The sequence below is a fragment of the Polypterus senegalus genome, unplaced genomic scaffold (genome assembly GCF_016835505.1).
Source record: "Polypterus senegalus isolate Bchr_013 unplaced genomic scaffold, ASM1683550v1 scaffold_5270, whole genome shotgun sequence".
In the NCBI taxonomy this organism is placed as follows: domain Eukaryota; kingdom Metazoa; phylum Chordata; class Cladistia; order Polypteriformes; family Polypteridae; genus Polypterus; species Polypterus senegalus.
Genome location: NW_024385069.1, coordinates 5,059 through 25,000, shown reverse-complemented (window position 1 = coordinate 25,000; position 19,942 = coordinate 5,059). Strand labels below are relative to the sequence as shown.

Below are 19,942 nucleotides of genomic sequence, written 5' to 3'. Positions count from 1 at the left end.
CAGAATCAACCTATTAGCCACTCATAGTACTAATAAGAGACAGCAGTCTCCACAATGCTACTGTATGTTAAGTCCTCAAAGTCCACTGATATAATGTATCTGAATTGTCAGTAAGATTTATTTGATTAGTACGGTTGCCAAGGCTCTCATGCTATAAGGAAAATAACGAACAAAGGTAAAAATGGAAATAATTTAATGAACTTAATAGCACTACTCACTAAATATACCAGTCAAGTTTGATTACCCAATTGTTACAATTCCATATAGTTATATAAAAAAACACCATCTATTAGCATTTTAAGCCTAGATTTAAAAATGTTTATTGAATCAGTTTAGCAGCAAATTCAAATCATCTAAATTTTCATGCAGCAACAAAGGTACCTATGGATAACACGTAAATCGTTACATTTTAGATGGGTAATATCACAAAAGAGCATAGCCAAGCTAACAAAGGATTATCACTTTATTACCCTTTCAAAGAATCACATACTGTCACCTTCTTAAATGATCATTCAAATGGGCTAAACCTAGTCTAATGAACGGAAAAGAAACATTCAGTAACTAAAGTAGCTTTTTCTGGCAGCTTCCCGTTTTCCATGATAACATAGCCAATGGCAAATGTACCTCTTAGCTGAAGAAATAAACCATGCACTAATTATGTTGCAAGTCTACAGATGATGCTGTACCTTACTGAATTATGTTATCTGCACCATTGGAAATGATGAATAGAAGCGTAAGAACTCCCTTTAATATTACATAACTTGAAAATCCCCTTTCAGATATGAACTGTGTGCAAAAGATCTATACTACAAGCACGTAAGCATTTAATACCGATCTCAGAAAATTTTAGAAAAAACAATTTTGAATTACAACAAACTACTTAATCCTAGAAATGCATACCTTTTTGACATTTTCCTCCTCCTCCTGGCGCTTCTCATAGTGTGAGAAGTCGTCAAATATAGAGGTGGTGTGCTTGTAACTTGCAATGATCTTCAGGACCTGCCGGGCCTTGTCCAAAGGCACCTCCTGGGTGTCCCGAGAGTTGGTTACCGGCTTGTTCTCGTTGTTTTCCAAACGGATGTGCCTCAGTTGACTGTTGGGAACGTCTTTGACGAAGATCCAACGCACATCAAAGCGACCCTTCCACTTGTCTTGAGACCACACGCCCGCACAGGTGTTGTAGTCCACAGGAGAGCGCATTTCTGCTACACCACAGAAGTGCCCACTGCCATTCACACTAAACAGTAGATAGAGAGGACCCTTGTTGGCAAGTGAACGGTAAGCAGCATCAAGGCGCTTGTTACCATGCTCCGTGCTGCACCAGATGTTGTATTTGATGGAACGGTGGATATCGTCCTCTGAATAACTCTTGATAATGAAAACTCGTCCATGCTTGGGGTTCCAGTCGAAGTCCTTGGGGTTGTAGTTATTCACAGAGCGCAGCTTCTCAAGCACTGGATGTGGCTCCATGGGTGCAGGCACTCCACCTGCCCCAGAAGTAGGTGGAGACTGGCCAACACCAGGATCCCCAAAGCCATTGGCACGATTACGGGGAGCAACCCAGCGAGTATGTGGAGCAGTCTGGGTGGTAGGTGTGCCTGGAAGTGGCTGTTGTTGTATAACCCCTTGCTGGACTAAGGAGGGCTGTTGGTGTTGTCCTGGCTGACCAGAAGTGGGGACAAGCTGTCCGTTACTAATTGGTTGCTGCTGCCCTCCACCAGCAGTGGCAGCAGGTTGCGGGGAAGCCTGATTGGGTGGCTGGCCATTGGTGGGTAAAGGAGCTTGCTGTGGGGTAGCTGCTTTAGGCATGGTCCCTTTGTTGTCCCAAGTTCCTATGTCCATATTATGCTTGATAGGAGGCGGTGGCAGATTACCACCTCCAGCACCACCCTTAGTTTTCAGCTTCGGCTGTGGTTTAGCAGGCTTACTAGCAATGTCAGCCCAGGAGGCTGGTTTAGGTGGGGCAATAGAAACAGGAGGCATGCTAGGGGCAGCAGACACTGGGTTTGGAGGACCACCCGGAAGGGCTGATCCAACTACTTTGGGTGCTACATCACCAGCACTAATCTTTAGGCCTGCCATTCCCTGGTCCAGGCTGTTCATTCCAGGGGCCTTATTCAGAGTCTCGCTGGCCGCAAAGGGAGACTGTCCTTCAATCATAGCACCTCCAAGAGAACTGGGTGCATAGGCATAGTTGCTGCTATAGCCAGAGCTTTGCGTGGATTGTCCCTGAGAGCTGCTGCTACCCCAGGCTGAGAAGTCGATGCCACTCGGAAAGAAATTGAACCCATGTTGACCTAGAAAAGGTGTACTCCCTAATGCTCCTGGCTGTCCAAACATAGCATCCGGCAGGAAGTGATGTTCGCCATTGCTCAGCTGTCCATAAGAGGTCAGGTAGGGCATTGGAGGGTCGCCACCAGTGGACCATGCTGCTTCATTCAAAGAGTAAGAAAATCCAATAGATGGACTGTAGTAACTGGGCATATAAGAGTCAGACATGGCCGTATAGGCATTGCTCTGTAGGGGAAAAAAGTTTTTGAGAAGCAAGCTTTAGCAGTCAATTTTTATACTTGAAACATTCTACCTTATGATGGCAAACACACAATGGCCAACTCTGTTCTACTTATAGCAGGCACCCAATACCAGCTTTTAAAACAAGCCTAAATCATTGTAACAAGGTTAAAGTTTCACTTGATAATGGTTAACATTTTACATATAAAACAAACCTAATAAGCAGGCAAAATATTGATGTGACAATGCTACCATTTTTTGGATTCAGTGTCCTGGATTCAAATCTGCACCCAGTCATTGTCTATGTAGTGTTTTCACATTCTTCCTCCGTCTTGTTGCGTTTTCTTTTGTATACCCAGATTGCCTCCCACATTCCCAAAGTTGTACTGATTAACTAAGGACTGAGTCGGAGTGTGGACATGTGCATGAGTGTACACTGTGAAGGATATAATGCCATTTCCTGCTTCTTAGACAGTGCTGCCAGAGTAGGCTTTAACCCATTCCATGACCCTGAATTGGATTTAAACAGGACTGTTTAACTGGCGGTCTTCCAAAGAAAAACAAGGCAGCAAAAGGCAATTTATGCTTGAATTCATCATGTTAATTGTTAAATGTTGATGAAATTTACCATAATATAATTATTACTTAAGGTATTTATATTGAGCTGTAATGAATAAGGATTGGATTGTAAAATAAAATTCTGCAAATTTCTTTCCTATTTTTCTCTATGAGCGAAAGCAATTTATAAAAAATTTTCTACAGTATTAAAACACCACAACTTATTTAAAAGTATCTAGAACCTATATAAGTGAAATTTAATTATGGATTCCACATATCAAAACACATCTGTTCAGGCTGAAACTTTATGCACTGCAGGCCATAAATAAGCAGCATAATAAACTGGCTTGAAGAATTAAAATGTTACTCTACATTGCCATGAATCACATACAGCTGAGAAAATCTGTAACTAACTTTTGGGGCAACTAAACTAAATAAACTTTAAGCCCTCCATGCCAATGTGTTATTGAGTCAATAATTTGTGCATATACAAGTCAGACAAGTACTCTAACACTGACATATTTAAACATTACAGTGGTACGTGAATTTATAAATTCCCAACTTTAGTGACTTCAGATAATATCAGCACTTATGATCTAATGGACATGAGCAAGTTCAAATGCCACATAAAAATACCTGAAGAAAATGTGACTCCCCCCACCCTAAAATACAGGCTTGTCTTCTCAGTGTTTCTTAGGAAGAACAATGGCATTAATGGATTAAATCTGTGGTGTGGCCAACTTCTTAACTTTACACAACACCAGACAAGAATACATGTTTCAGTTTAAACATTCTAAAAATATCACTAGTGTACAAATTACACATAAAAACCAAAAAGCACAATGGAAGCCATCGAAAGACATCAGTTTTTTTTTACTTTAGGTTTACCAAAAACAAAGTTCAGAAGTTCTGTGGTTGTGGTAGGAGGAATAGGAGAATAGCATAATTTGAGCTAATCTAGCACTTAAATGAATTGCAATGAATGTTCTACAGACATCTGATCAATCTGCAAATTCTTACTGTTAAATGAGACCAAAGACATTTGCTGGAGAGGAAGCTAGGCACAGCCACATAAACAAAATGTAGCTGCCCAATAAATTAATGAAATGAAGCATATGAATATTCCTACAAAGTGTCCAAGCTCTCATTAACACTGCAGCCATGACACATCTCAAGTAGTGCAAGTCAACACTTAACACACATTTGTTCAGGACAATTTACTGTCCGTCAAAAGGAAACAGCAATACGGACAAAAAAGTAGCTTCTTGTCAATAATTGTTGCTGCTGAGACTCTTCCTCCCATAACCCCCAACCCAACAAGCAAAAAAAAAGGGTTTCAAAAATTTGCTCTATCAAATAGTTCAGTATACTTAAACAACCGAAAACTGATCTGAACTACTATAAGATATATGTATTTTAGAAGACAGAAGAATAAAACTACATTGTTTATAAAATATATCAGATTGAGACATGAACAGTAAAAATTATTTACCTGTCTGGCCTGAGTGTTTAGGTAAGGCTCAAATTCATCATCATTTAAAGTGTCCTTTTGGTTGACAGCTCCGTTTTGTACTATGGAAAGAGAAAGACAGTTAGTATGCAATATTCTTGACTTTTCCACTATTTTAGCTGCTATGTGATATGAACAACACTGTTCTGGAGATAAGTAAAACAGTGAAAAAAATGACAAGATTTAAATTACAGGCTTTATATATATTTCAAATGTGATTTATACACACGCAAAAATAAACACGATGCACATGACAACTCGATATTAAAATTGGCCACAGTCTTTTCAGGAATGAAACACTCTACACCAAGTAAAATACTTGACTGTTAAATATAACGTGAAATCACAAATGTCCAAACTTCAGTGAAGCATTGCAACTGACAAAAAAATAGATGGGAAAAAAAAAAAACTGTACAGAACCCACGAGTCTCTGCCAACTGATGAATCAAATGACATTTCAACAGGCTTAGTCTAATAAAAAAAAAAAAAAAAAAAACTTAAAAAAAATTGTTTCACCAGGCCTTTATACTTGAAGAAATAGACACCTGCTTTTCAAATAAAAGGGAAGTGAAAACAGGGATATTGGAAAAAGACATAGGGCACAAATGCTGGTACACACATAATGGACTGTCAGAAGGATAGTTTGTGAGGCCGACTGTGCTTCTAATATGGATAAGAGGAAAACTGGAGCACCACAGGCAAGAATCGGGTCTCCTTTTCATTCTACACACCTCAGACTATAAATAACACCAGGCCATGGCACTTGCATAAATTCTTTGACGATTCTTCACTTATGGGGTATATTGACAAGGGATATGAGATAGAGAAACGGGAGTCTGCTTAAGAACTTTGTTACTTGGTGCAGAAAAAACTGCAACTCAACTTTAGCAAAACCAAGGAACTGGTTACTGACTTTTGCCACACCAAGGAGCCTCCACATCTGGTTACTATTCTGTGAGTGAATGTGGAGGTGGCAGACTGCTACAGATACTTTGGGGTCTACCTTAATGACAGCCTGGATGGTTCTCTGGATGGTTGAGCACTACTGTGTTAAACACTCCTGGGCTGCTTTATACCCAAAGCAATACACCTGTATTTAACACCAATTCAGAAGTTACTCTTTTAATAAAACATTTCACAGAAATTTGGAATGAACAGGTCATATTCATCATTTATTATGATATTTATATTCAAACATTTGTAAGGATAGATACAAGACATACAAAGGTTTGACAAAGAATATGAGGCAATAAACCAGAACAAAACATAGGAATACAAATACTGTGAGAAAACCCTGAAAAACACATTTGTGACACAATAACAAATCACCTTGAGCATCTGGACAAAGAGAGTAAACCGAAAGAAAGGTCAAAATATCAGGGGTAAGTAAAATACCTTCCTGAATTTTTTTTTTTTAAAACACGAATCGAGTCATCTGATCAAACTGTTTTAGGGAGGTTGTTCCAAAGTCTGGGAGCTGAAGGCTATTTCACCCATAAAGCACATGTTAGTCTGGGGCACAGCAACACTGCCAGAATCAGTGGTCCTTACTGGGTGAAAAGGAGCATAGTGATGGAGGAGAGGACGGATGCAGTCTGGTGCAAGAATATTTAAATCTTTACAGGTTAGTAATACAATTTTATATTCAATCCTGTAGGACACGGAGACAGTGAAGGCAGAGCAAGATGGTTGCAATGTGCTCTTTGTTTAGAGGTCTGTGCAAAGACTATTACAGGTGAGTTTTGAATCATCTGGAGCTTTAATAAAAGATTATAGGGGTCACATGCCATTAGGATTTACAGTAGTTTATGTAAGATGCAATAAAAGCATGGACAAGTCCTTTATTCATTCCAGTGTTTATCAGAAAGGGATATGTTATCGATTTCTAGAACCCTGAAGTGGTGGGTTCAAATCCAGCTACTGACACAATGAGACCATGTGCAAGTCTCTCTACCTGCTTGTGCTCCAAAATCTCAAATATTGTATGTCGCCTCAAATAAAGGTATCAGCCAAATGAGTAATCACACTGCAGAATCATTTTAGCATGTGAAAGCATAAATTGCTTCACTATCTATAACAGATTAAGAAACTATTAACTACGTTGGTTATCCTACTCGGATGAAGACGACAATTTTTGGAGTCTACAAAAGATGCCTGTTGAATGCATGTTTGCATGTTAAAAGTAAAATGATAGCAACACGGACACCAACACAACACATTACATTAAATTTCATATCCAACATGAAAGCTTTAGCTACCAGTGGGGAAATGGGCGTTTAATGCCCCTAAAGGCTCATAAAATGTCTTATTAAAAATTTTAACTTTCTGTATCAACATAAGCCAAGGTATGCGTCAGTAACGACCAGCCGCAATTCTCAAAATACACCATTAAAAACAAACTTGCTTACTAAACTAAAAATATAATACGGTATGTATCTACATTTAAAGCCATGTGGCTCGCCGGACGTACATGTCTGGTTTGGGATTAATTTTAAATTTATCCTTAGAGTCAGAAAGTGCCGTCTTTTTACGCGGACTCCGAAGATACAGGCCCAACCATTCTTCTCCCATGCTAGACGCCGGGAAAACGGGCCGTTTTAAATATTAATAGCGCACAGGCCACGATTCCAAACACATGCGGCGACATGGCTTTCGAATTACATCATTTCCTCGACATATCTATTTAAAAAATGAGATTAAATGACGTTTATATATAAATTGCTCTCCCAAGAAATAAAGAAAAAACGGGCCTAAAATCCCCGCTGTGCCACACTTTCCCTCCTCACACCCCAGTACGGCCTGATAACGCATCCAAAGGCGTCAATCCTCGAGAAGGAAGCCAGTCGGCGAAATACGGAAACGACAGCTGGCGACGATGCCGGTTGGAAATAAGAAGACGGAGAGACAAACGAGCGAGGAAGCCACTCACCTTTATTCCCTTGGCCTTTCGGTCTCTGGATTGGGTCCAGGTGATTCATGAAGGTTTGAGTTATGAGAGAAAAAAAGAAGGAAAAAAGTAAAGAAAATGTAAATACAGCAGTCTGTCCTATAGTAGCTGGTCAGGCCTAGAAGAAGAGAGAGCCACGGCTGTTTCTGCTTCCACCACGGGCTGCTTTTTGTGTATGTGTGCTGTTTGGATCTCGTTAAAGATTTAAAAAGTGCCTTTCTTTACCTGTTCTAGAAGGCTGCTGGCTGACATTTCTCTTTCTCTGGGGACCCTGAGTATTTAGTGTACTCTTTTTTACTTCTACTTGGCGCGGCAGGGTGTATTTAATTAAGAAAAAAAATACGCCTGCATACACATAAAGCGTCCCTGTCTCTCTAGCGAGCCTGGCCTCTACACAATGGCGGGCTGCTGCAGCTCCTCCGCACGGTAAGAGCCACCGACAGCATTTCAACATGGCCGGTAGGGGTGGGGAGTAGACAGTGTGGACTTGGCGCAGCGACATCTAGCAGTAAGGATGAGGCATCACATCCTAAGGGGACCGCAGTCTGGAGCGCTTGCCGAAGTGTTCCAACGAAGCGAGAACAGAAAAAATGATGATCTGGTGTGTTTTTCAGTATGCTGATCATTTAATGCAGCGTTTCTTAAATTTTCTGGGACAACAGTGCCCAATTAGTAAAAAAAATGACATAAGGAAAAGTTGAAAAAAATATTTCAATCAAGTTAATAAAAAAATGTAAAATGTTATAATCTTGTCACCCATGTGGACATTTAGGGAGCACAAGGAAGATTACCATAAAGGAAGCTGAAAACTCTAGATACCCCAGTGCATGTCCTCTTATCTCCATAATAAGTAGCCATTAGTTTGGAAGGCAGGACACACTTACATAGGATAACCCGACGCTTAATCCCACCCAAAAAGGCATGGAGAGGGAAGAAAGTACCGCACCTTCTAGTAACATTCATCCAAGTATTATACAGTAAATAGAGGGACACCCTGAAAGAGATCCGTTCTGTTTATTTATACAAAACAAGCAAGACCTCCACCTGTTGTAATGCTATTTCACGTATCACATTAAGGGAGCCCTCAAAATACATTTACCTACGGTCCTATAGACTATTTAGTGGTTAAACTATTTTTACCTTTTTAATCTATACATCATCAGTTTAACAATAACGTATAAACATTGAACATGCCGTGTAAATATAAAGATGTAATGGGGACACTAAGCTGCTACGTCTCCAGGTGTTCCTTTTAATACATTTAATTTTATATCTTCTTTATTTCCGCCATCATTATCATAATTAAACGTAGCTAAATGCTGTTTTACCAATAGCAATTTATTGCAACAAATATTATATAATACTAACGTTTTTTCTATGTTTTTGGGTGACTATAACTCTCCTCACTTTGCACGTAATGTAGGTGATGATATGTAATCCTGAAAAAATTCCACCACCGTTTTCAACCTCCCTTAGTGCGAAAATAAAATTTAAATATAAAGTTTGATTATAAATAGAGATAAATGATGGTGTATCGCTATTATCAATTAGTTATGATAAGAAACAAAGAGATATGATATTTGAGAAATATTGCGACACTGGACGTGGTTCTGATGACCTTTTCCTCTATCTTAGTATACGAGAAAGTCGAGGGGAGCGCTCTCGCGATTTTTTTTTTATAGTGAATTCAGAAAGTAATCAGACACTTTCACTTTCTGTAACCTTAATGTGGCAGATTTAATTTTAAATTAATAAGTTTGCCATTTTTGCCCATCATTCTAAACTCAAAAAAACTCATAATAACGAAGTAAAAGCATATTTTCAGTAAGGTGTTTACATTTATAAAAAATCTAAAACTGAAACTTCGCTTTCATATACATATTGAGACTCTTAGCGCCTCTATACTTTAGAGAAGTAATTACAGCTTCAAGTCTTCTGGGGTAGAACTTTACAAGGTCTGCAAAACTGGATTTGGGCAGTTCATCAGACAAGATAATCTTTTTTTGTCATGCTCTCAGAACCTTTTAAATGCCATGCTAGAGTCCTAGTGGTTCCAGACTTCTTCCATTTCACAATTATCGGGCCATTGTGTTCCTCATTTTATCCCCTTTCCCTGATCAATGCAACCCCATCATTTGATTGCAAAGGTCTAAAGAGAGTTCTATAAACTTCATCCTTTGGTTTTTGTCTTAACATGCATTTTGAATTGTGGGACCTTCTATAAATAGGTATGGGCATTTCTAAACGACGTCCAGTCGACTCAGTTTGTCATAATTCAACTCTAATGAAGTTCTAGACACATCTCGAGGATCATTAAAGCAAACAAGATGCATCGGGCCACAATTTGGAGAACAACAGCAAAGGGTCTGAATATTTATGTAAATGAGAGAGTTCAGTTTTGGAGTTAAAAAAAAATGCAAGCCTTTTTGAAAAGGTTTGTACTTTAACTCATTTTGATTTATTAAATACAGATTCTGGTTAGGTCAGGTCGGGGAGCATGCACTGGTTCAGTGCGTTGCTGCATCTACCACACAATGAAACAGCTTGGGATCCTGGTTGGCAACCCCCCAGGCAGACACACAGTCCAGTCCCACCCTCCGGAAATGACCCTCTATATTCCACTGCCAGGTGTTATGTGGGCATCCCTTTGGCCTTTGGTCCAGCAACTCAGATCCTGAACAATGAGGATCATGCGAGCTGGATCACCCTCGGGGAATCGTGCCACATAGCCATTGTGCCGTAATTGACGGTCCCTCACAATGCAGGTAATGTGCCTCATTTGGGACTCCACGAGCAACTGCTCATTTGACACAAGTCAAGTCAAACCAGCAGTACCCAAGGATTCTCCAAAGAGACACAGTACCAAAGGAGTCCAGTTTAATTCAAGGTCACAGTGGATTGGTTTGTATTCCAGCAGAATCCTCCTCAAGGCACAAACCAACCATTATCAGAGTGCCAGTCCATCACAGAATCCACTTATGCACACACACTTATGGAGAAATTCAGGGCACCAAAAGGTAATGCCATTTATTAGGGTGTATGTCAATGCTAGGTGATAACATTGTATAAGAACTGAACAAGCTGTTTTAGCATTCATTGACTATAAGATCTGTCTTCTTCTGCTGTTAGTCTGTAAATGACTCTCACTTCACACACGTATTTGGGGATATAAACAGGAATACAGGGAGTAAAACTCAGAAGTTATTCAAAAATCCACAGGCCATTAACAAAGTTAGCGAGTCCTTGCTACGTAAAGAGGACATGTGGTACCAGGACCAGCAAACTTGTACTCTCTTTTGAACTTGTCATTTAAACTAAATTGAGTAAATGCTTGGAAGAATTTTATCATTTCTCACTGTAGCTTCTTTAGTGGCAGAATCTACACCTGTAAATACTGTCTCTCTTAGGCTGTGCCTCAGACTCCATTCTCATGGAGGCTGACACTTTCGGTTCTCTCCCAGACTCTACTGTTCTTTTTCACTATCACAAAAGGTCTTCAAACTGCCCACCTCACAAGATCTTTTTTTACATCTCTAACATAGTAAATCATTTTGACCGTATATTCACCACCTGGTAGAGACTATTCAGACTCCTGATTCACAGTGTTTCATATCTGGTAATCAAAATGCAAATATTGTTTCTACTGAGAGTATTACAGACAGATGAAGAAGAAAGGGCTGCTTGTAACAGTCAAGGTAGCAGCAGACAAAACAAGTCGGTATCTCTTTCTGCTTTTCAAAATGATCCTTCCTGTTAGTATTGCATTGCACACTAACAGACTAATCTTTTTACCACTTCTATCAATGGATGTATTTAGTCAGAATTAAGGAAAGGCACAAGCATGTTTATTTCTTGATGTATAATAGATGACTGACACTCTGTAAATTTACCAGTCTTTTGTATTCTATAATGCTGTCCTAGAAAATTCCTGCGGGGAACTGGGCTAACTTTCATATGCAACAAATGGGGAAATGAGCAGCAGTATATATTACATGTTACCACTTCACACACCAATAGACTGATTATTTGTATTATTATTTTAATGGGGTTTTGAAGATAGAGGTATACCTCAGTGTCTCAAGAAAATGGGAGCACCTATAAAGAATGATTCAGTTTACTGGGGTGGTTAATAGTGAGTGTGATATGAGGGAGATCTTGTGGCAGCTCTCCTCAACTAGAATAATACAGAAAAAAAAGAAGATATTTTGTAGAAGGGAGGACTCAAAGTACAAATAAATGTAATTAAAATAATGCTATACTGCCTCTGTGGGATTTCCAAAGAGATCTTAAACCCATGTCTACCAGTGGGGTGGCCAGTTTCTCGTTACAGTAATACAACAGATGCTCCTTTTGCAGCCCCCTCTCTCTCTCTCTCTCTCTCTCTCTATCAATCCTGGCTTATTCTTCAGGTTTCTTTAAATGGTTATCCACAATAATCTCAGCTCAGCATTCAATAGACCTCTGGAGCAGAAGTAGTTTTAAATCCTATCCGGGGACCACTTTCAACCCATCTCCTCAATCCCTTCCAAGATCAGAGCAACTACCCTTTCAAGTGTACAAGAGACACAACGTCAGAACTCCTTCATGCAGCTATGGCTGCCCCTTCAACATTTTAGCTTTCTATTGACCTTAAATTGGCAAGTCTCCAGGCCAGATAACTATCTACTTGCACTAGCTAGGGGGTTTTATAGGATCACTAGTGATCAGGAGGTGTTGCCTCACTCCCTTTTCGGCCTCAATCTTTTCCCTTCAATCATGGGGTCAGGCACTTTTGTCTACTGCTGGGTTATCTGTCATCAGACAAGTAAGACAGAAATTTTGAAGTAAGATAGATGTTTCAGGTAAGGAGAATACTAGCTTCCTTACCAGCAGACATCAGCATGTTTGGATTTGCAGCATCATATCTTCACAGGCCTGTGTGCTGAAATCACTTTTGTACTTCTTTGTCGCCTATGATTGTTTGGCCAGACATGGCTCCAACTTTGTTGATAGCACCACCATCACTGGCCTTATCAACAACAATGATGAGACAGCTTAAAGACAAGTGATTAACCTACCAGGACAACAATCCCACTCTTAACCTCAAAAAAACAAGGGTTGGCTATGGATGTCACAAAGTAGAACGTAGACCACACTGATGTCTACAGTAGAGGGACTGTTATGGAGTAGCTTTAAATTTTTAGAGTGACTATCACTGACAAACTTTGGGCACAACACATGTCATATCAGCCAGTGACATTCATCAGAAAGACAGAATGAGGAAGAGAATCTTTGGTTATACTTGTGAGTTTTGGCTAGTGCTTATTTGTAAAATGGTTGGATAAAAACCTTTTATTCAGACTCTGAATTGTATTGGGTGACACTGTGACTGTGGTTTATATATATCAGATCTCAACTGGAAAAAAAACCTGCTGGATATCTCTACTGATATGGACTGGGTAATGTGTTAGAAACGAAAGGATGCCACATCTTTTGATGGAAATGAAAATTATCCACCTACAGAGGGCTGAATTCAAAGACACTCCGAAAATCAAAGTGAAAAAATAATGCGGCAGGCTAGTCCATTTTGCCGAAATTTCATTACAGCAACTCCAAATCGTACACAGTAGTTCGTATGTACACGGTAGTTTGACAACATTTTTTTGGGGGGGAGGCATGCTCCTAATGAGATGATGGATGGTGTCTTGGGGGATCTCCTCCTAGATCTGGACCAGGGCATCACTGATCTCCTGGACAGTCTGAGGTGCATCCTGGTAAAGTCGGATGGACCATAACACAATGTCCCAGAGGTGTTCTTTTTTTCAGATTTAGGTCAGGTGAGCGCTGGGCCACTCAATGGTATCAATTCCTTCATCCTCCAGGAACTGCCTGCATAATCTTGCCACATGAGGCCGGGCATTGTCGTGTTCCAGAAGGAACCCAGGGCCCACTGCACCAGCATAGGGTCTGACAATGGGTCCAAGGATTTCATGCCGATACCTAATGGCAGTCAAGGTGCCGTTGTCTAGCCTGTAGAGGTTTGTGCATCTCTTCATGGATATGCCTCCCCAGACCATCACTGACCCACCACCAAACCGATCATGCTGAACAATGTTACTGGCAGCATAACATTCTCCACAGCTTCTCCAGACCCATTCATGTCTGTCACATATGCTTAGGGTGAACCTGCTCTCATCTGTGAAAAGCACATGGCGCCCATGGTGGACCTGCCAATTCTGATATTCTATGGCAAATGTCAATCGATCTCCACGGTGCCAAGCAGTGAGCACAGGGCCCATTAGAGGATGTCAAGCGCTCAGGCCACCCTCATGAAGTCTGTTTCTGATTGTTTGGTCAGAGACATTCACACCAGTGCCCTGCCTGCTGGATGTCATTTTGTAGGCCTCTGGCAGTAGTCATCCTGTTCCTCCTTGCCCAAAGTAGGAGATACCAGTCCTGCTGATGGGTTAAGGACCTTCTACAGCCCTGTACAGCTATCCTAGAGTAACTGCCTGTCTCCTGGAATCTCCTCCATAGCCTTGAAACTGTGCTGGGAGACACAGCAAACCTTCTGGCAATGGCACGTATTGATGTATATATATATATCTGCGGTGCGCTGGTGCCCTGCCTGGGGATTTGTTTCTGGCCTTGCACACTTTGTTGGCTGGGATTGGCTCCAGCATATATATATATATATATATATATATATATATATATATATATATATATATATATATATATATATATATATATATATATATATATAGATATATATATATAGATATATATATATATATATAGATATATATAGATATATATATACTGTATATATATATATATATATATATATATATATATATATATATATATATATATACGCAGTATCTCACATAAGTGAGTACACCCCTCACATTTTTGCAAATATGTAATGGCTGCTATTTACTTTTTATTGATTTATTTATTTACTGTATTGTATTTCATCAACTGCTCTGAGGAGACATGCAAGTAAGAATTTCATTGTACTATGTTCACATGAGAATAAACTTGACTTTGACTAATCATGGTGCTGGAGACTGGTAATGTGTTGCATATTGAATAGCACACACAAATCAGAATTGCATTGTTCTTTGTACACATGACAATATCAACCCTTTAAAACTTCGATAGCATTCTAGGGGAGAACCCAGATATTATTAGATTCGTGTTGCTGATTTAACCCTGTTGAACCACACTCTACTGACCTCAGTGCCTACACACTTACTGCAAGACCTCTTCTATTTCCAGCATGCCTTTATCTCCTTGCTTGGACTGGTGCCCTAGCTCCTGCCAAACTCTTGACATTTGGGCATCCCCTCGCACAAAGTTTGCAATTAATTAGGTCTGCATGTCTGCTACACTTAAGATCACCATTGCAGGGACACACATCAAGGTTACCATATAAAGATTATAACCAGACTTTCCTAGATCAAAATGACCTAGTGACCCTGGAGGAGTATATGAATCATACACACATGTGAGTGAGTGTGACGGGTGCTGAATCATTGATATTCATGATACTGGCTGTTCATCTCAATAACTTGTGCCACATGTAAACTGGGAAAATGGGACAGCTTTGGGGATGAAGGTTGCATGAAGCTATTACCTGGAGGTTCAGAGCAACAAAATCATGAAAGACTACTGGGTCATACATTTAAGCTCTGTAAACCCTCTTCATTATCTACAAAGAGATAGAACTTTGTACTCACAGAGATGTTTTTTTTTCCATGCCATTCGTTATAGTGACAGCCATTAATTGGATTCATCTAGACTGGTGTCAAACTTAAGCAGTCTTAACAGCTGTAGACTAACATTGTGTCATCTTCAGTCACCAGTTGTACTCATGGAAACAATGTCTTGCAAATCAGACAATATTTCTGAAGGACATGCCTCCAAAAACTTGTCATCATGGGGTACCATAACCTTAATCATGCAAAAATACATAGAAGAGATCTTGTTATATATCATATAACATTTAGTGACAGACCTTATCCCATATTCCAGAAGGATAACTCCTTGATACGCATCATTATCATCTCGTCAAGCTGCTAGTCACAGGTCAGCAAAGAAATGCTATTGTCAAAAGCAACTTTTGCAACAACTAAGGCTTCCACTGTGTTGTATGATCAGTGTTGATGCGTTTTACTGGTTCAGCCCTATCTTGTTAATCAACCTATCGATCGAATGATCTCCTGTTGATATTTGTTATAGTGTCATGTTGTGTTAATCTAGTTGTGTTTTCTACTCCTTTTCCATTAGTCATCAAAATGAAATGAAAAAGCCTATAGATGCAAATATTCTGCAAATTTATAAAGAGGTTAGGCCCTATGCCTCTTCTCGACCACTCATGCCTGCTGATGAATGGCGTCTCATGATGCCACCTCTGCGTGGTGTCAGATCTCAGTCCAGACTATTTTCATGTGTAGCTATTGGCTGGGGGAATTATCTGTCCACCTCTACTCAAACTGCTGACTCCCTCAATGTTTAAGAAGTGTTTGAAGACTTTCTTGTTTGGTGAATTTCTGTCTAACTCAGCGTTTCTCAACCTTTACGTATTTGCGACCCGAGTTTTCATAACAGTTTTGATCACGCCCCCCTAACATTTTTTTGAAAGGAGCCCATCTATACCAACTTGTTATTTTTTAATTAATGATATATCACAGATGCATATTTTATTATACCTACTGTGGACTATGGCTGGCCAGTCATCCTGGCCAATACCCCCAGGCCGCCAGATGGAGCCCTCCCTGCAGCATGGAGGTGCCCCAAATGCCAGCAGGGAATCTTGGACATTGGAGTTTTTCTTCACAGACCTGCTGGATACCCTGGGGGCCACCAGAGGACGCTGCAGGGAGGCCCAGGGTCTGTTATGTGCCCTATAACCTGGAAGTACGTCTTAGTCACAGCGACAGGGAAAATGACGTACTTCCGGGATGAAGAGGAGTTTTTGATCTGACCTGGAAGTGCTAGGAAGTCACATGGACTGAGGCTTCAGAAGCACTTCTGGGTTATGGACTATAAAGGACTGGGAGAGATCCCAGATGGACGAGCTGAGTTGGGAGGAAGGGAACAACGCGTCTGGGAGTGGAGGATTGTGAATTATTGTATTTGTTTATTATTTATGAGTATAGTGGAGTGGAGGGTGCTTTGTGCACTGTTGTGTCCAAATAAAAATGAATAAAAAATTAATTAATAAAAAAAAATGAATATAAATATACAAGTAGATCAAATTACAATTTTTCAGTTTCTTTCTCCAAACTCACTGTATAAATAGCACCACTGACAAACTGAAAATAAGTTGTCACACACGTGTTCAAGGGAAGCTCAAAAAGGGATCATTCCATTTCGGACTAGGGGGTGGCAGAGTGCACTGATCCTTCCTCTTTTTCATCTTCACACCAACCATGGGAAATTCTGCCTGGACTCGATGATGTCACTTCTGGTTCTGAGGCCCGATCACATCAGTTCCGGTTCCGGCCAGAATGTCATTTCCCCTGCCCAACTTTAAAACCGTGATGTTTCTCTGTTTGAACTGGTCTGTTTTGGATTGATGTCTATCAAGACCTTTTCATTTGTTGAACCAAACCCTCATATTTGGCAGCTTATTTCAAGTATACGGGCAGCTGCCCCCAAACTTTTTTCTGTGTTGCGTGAATCTTTTTACAAAGTAAAAAGAGTCTCAGATGGGCTTTCACTTATAAATAAGTTGCAAGTCTAATAATATGTTCAGATGGCTAGATCTTTGTGTCAAAGTGGGCTTATGTCATAAAGATTCCCAGATGGCACTCATTTTGGAGTGGTTTTCCCAGAGAATGCAACATTCCTAATTCCTTTTGGGTGAGAGACAGGAACATAAGATTTGGGCAATTTATTTGGCGTCCACTGCTCCTTAAATGATAGCAAGGCTGTATGCAAAGGGGAAATATTTGGTAGAAATGTCCATGTTGAGAGTAGATCATAGTTGTACTGCTGCTCCTTGTTTTCCTTTGTAACCCTATGAGCTTAAAAAGGGAAGGTCAAGTGTATTTTGGGGACATGAGTATGCAGGAAGGCAGGGCAAATTGGTATGTCTAGTCGCTTTCACACATAGAATTCTGGCTGCCATGGGTTTCTTATAACAAACAGTGACATTTACCAGATTGAATGTTCAAAACATTACAGTCTTAGGTAAGATGGATGACAATAAAATATGTGATGGAAGAGGTGACTAAATAAATCAATTTCCTTTATTTGTTCTCTGTTGTCTCACTCATTCCCCTTCTTTTAGGTTAGTATTCTTATATTACATTCACATACTTTAGAAGTTCCCACTTGTGATATCTCACTGTGCCAGCTTGTTGCATGCACATGAATTTCCTGCCGATTTGCTACTTGGTTCTCACAAAAAAGAATTTAAATATAAGTTTAATTTTTATGTGAATATAAAGAGCATACACTATTAAAAGTGTATTGCATTGCTCCCAATGCAGTTCCACCACAATAATACAAATCTGCCTGTCCTAAGTTGTTTTTTTTTTTTTTTTAATTATTTTATAGTATTGACTGAGGTGATGAGTCAGTATTATGTCAGAATTAAGAGAATTCTGGTAGCATTGCTTTCTCTGAATTGTCCAACTTCAAGTTTCGACTCCAAATGTCTCTCACTTGTGTCATGAAGATTGTGTAATAATATTATGATAAAGATATGAACTTAGAAAAAATAATACTTTATAAACCAACTGTTGTACTTACTACAAGACAGAACTAGTATGGATAAGATCTTAGGAAAGACTAAAAACTTAATTGACTTAAAAAGCCAATTCTGGCAAGCTGGCCTGAGGGAATTTAAGTGGCTGAAATGAAAGGGCATGAACAGGCAGCTGGACTGGAATGGGGCTGAGTCAGTCTGAGCTGGCTCATTAGGAACTGCACACCCACTGGTCCAGGAGGTGTATCAGAGGCTACAGAGCCGCAATAAGCAGAGGCTTGTGCGCTGAATGCTCTCTCTTTCTGCCTTTTTTAATCCTGGGGAGAGGCCCTATCTCTCTGTGTCTTTTTATCCAGAGGTTATGGTGGATCAAGGGCCATGCTGGAAAGTGTTGTGCATGAACTTATTCAAAAGAGTGCATTCATTGAACAAGCTCATTTTTCTAAGAACGGTGAACTTAATGTAATGTATTTGCAAGTGAAGAACTTGAATGTGAGCTAGTTCAGTTTTATGTGACATTCTGCATCTGGTTTAGGTCTAGATTAAACATTTTGCCCTACCCTGTAATGTAGGGACAGAGCCGAATCTGGTATTTGGATAAGCACAAATAGTGGATTTTTACGAATATTTATTTTGTACAAATGTTTTGCCACTTATTTGTATTTGGAAAAAATAACATAAAATCAAATAGGCAAAGTCAGTGTCTGCCTGCTTGTACTTAAGCTGCACCCCCGTGGACACAAGCACGTGGTGAAGTTCTGCTTTTGATTTTAGGAAAACGTACTTCGTGAGGCCACTTTATATTTTTCCCCGTTGGACATGCAATATGTGAAATCAATTTAGGCAAAGTTCACCTACACGCTGGTTCCATAGTCACCATTTGTGTCACACAGTTGGGAATAGAGTGGTAATTTATATGTATACTTGCATCTATTTAATTTCTTTTTTGACCAGGAGGATATTAGCATATATGGTTGCTAATGGTGTTTGTTGCTGGGTATAACTCAATAAAAAAAGTCTTCATAATTATTGTATTTTATTCAAGAACACTGTAATAGCCTAATATAAGGAATGCAAAATTGAAAAAAGTAAACTCATGGGTCATTTATTCTCACTCCTTCAAGAATACAAAATGAACTGAATATGAACTAGTTCAAAATTGAAATGGTGAACTATGAACGTGAATTTATTCATTTTAATCTGTGTTAATCGAACTTTGAGCTAGTTCTTCTGAGGTGTGAACTGGCACAACACTGATGGTGGACCACATCGGACTAAAAACCAATTAACATACTATGACAGAGAGCCACCTGGTAAAAAGCAAATTAGATGTACAATGCACTGCTTATTATCAGGCTGTATTATTTTACCAACACCCATTTTACTCTATTTTGGGCATATTTGGTAATCTTAAATTTATCTATGATACTCCCTTTTCTGGTACACTGAGTGAATTTTGTTGTTGGGAGCATGCAACTGAGTGAATGTCAGCTGTAAAAGGGGCAAGTATTGAACTACAATAATAGTCATTCCTGAAAGTGGGGTAAGTGCATGAAAACTGGGGAATTCTGTTACGGTCTACATAATGCAGAGTCTAAAGTGAAAATAGGATCACCTTAGGACCCTACCGTAATGAAATCTCCAACTGGAAAACTTGAATAGCAGCATCTTACAGCTAGTCACTGGTAACAATAAAGGACATGGGTGTGGTTGA

At 39.7% G+C, this 19,942-nt stretch overlaps 1 protein-coding gene across 1 annotated transcript; it reads right to left on the bottom strand.

The window, feature by feature from the left end:
- Positions 1 to 861: 861 nt before the first annotated feature.
- Positions 862 to 7,949, bottom strand: ythdf2 (YTH N(6)-methyladenosine RNA binding protein 2). Its single transcript, XM_039743298.1, has 4 exons — positions 7,752 to 7,949; positions 7,509 to 7,533; positions 4,562 to 4,641; positions 862 to 2,517 (listed from the first exon to the last, which is right to left on the bottom strand). The coding sequence occupies exons 1-4, from the start codon at positions 7,776 to 7,778 to the stop codon at positions 877 to 879; spliced, it is 1,773 nt and encodes a 590-aa protein (XP_039599232.1). The 5' UTR covers positions 7,779 to 7,949; the 3' UTR covers positions 862 to 876.
- Positions 7,950 to 19,942: the final 11,993 nt, after the last annotated feature.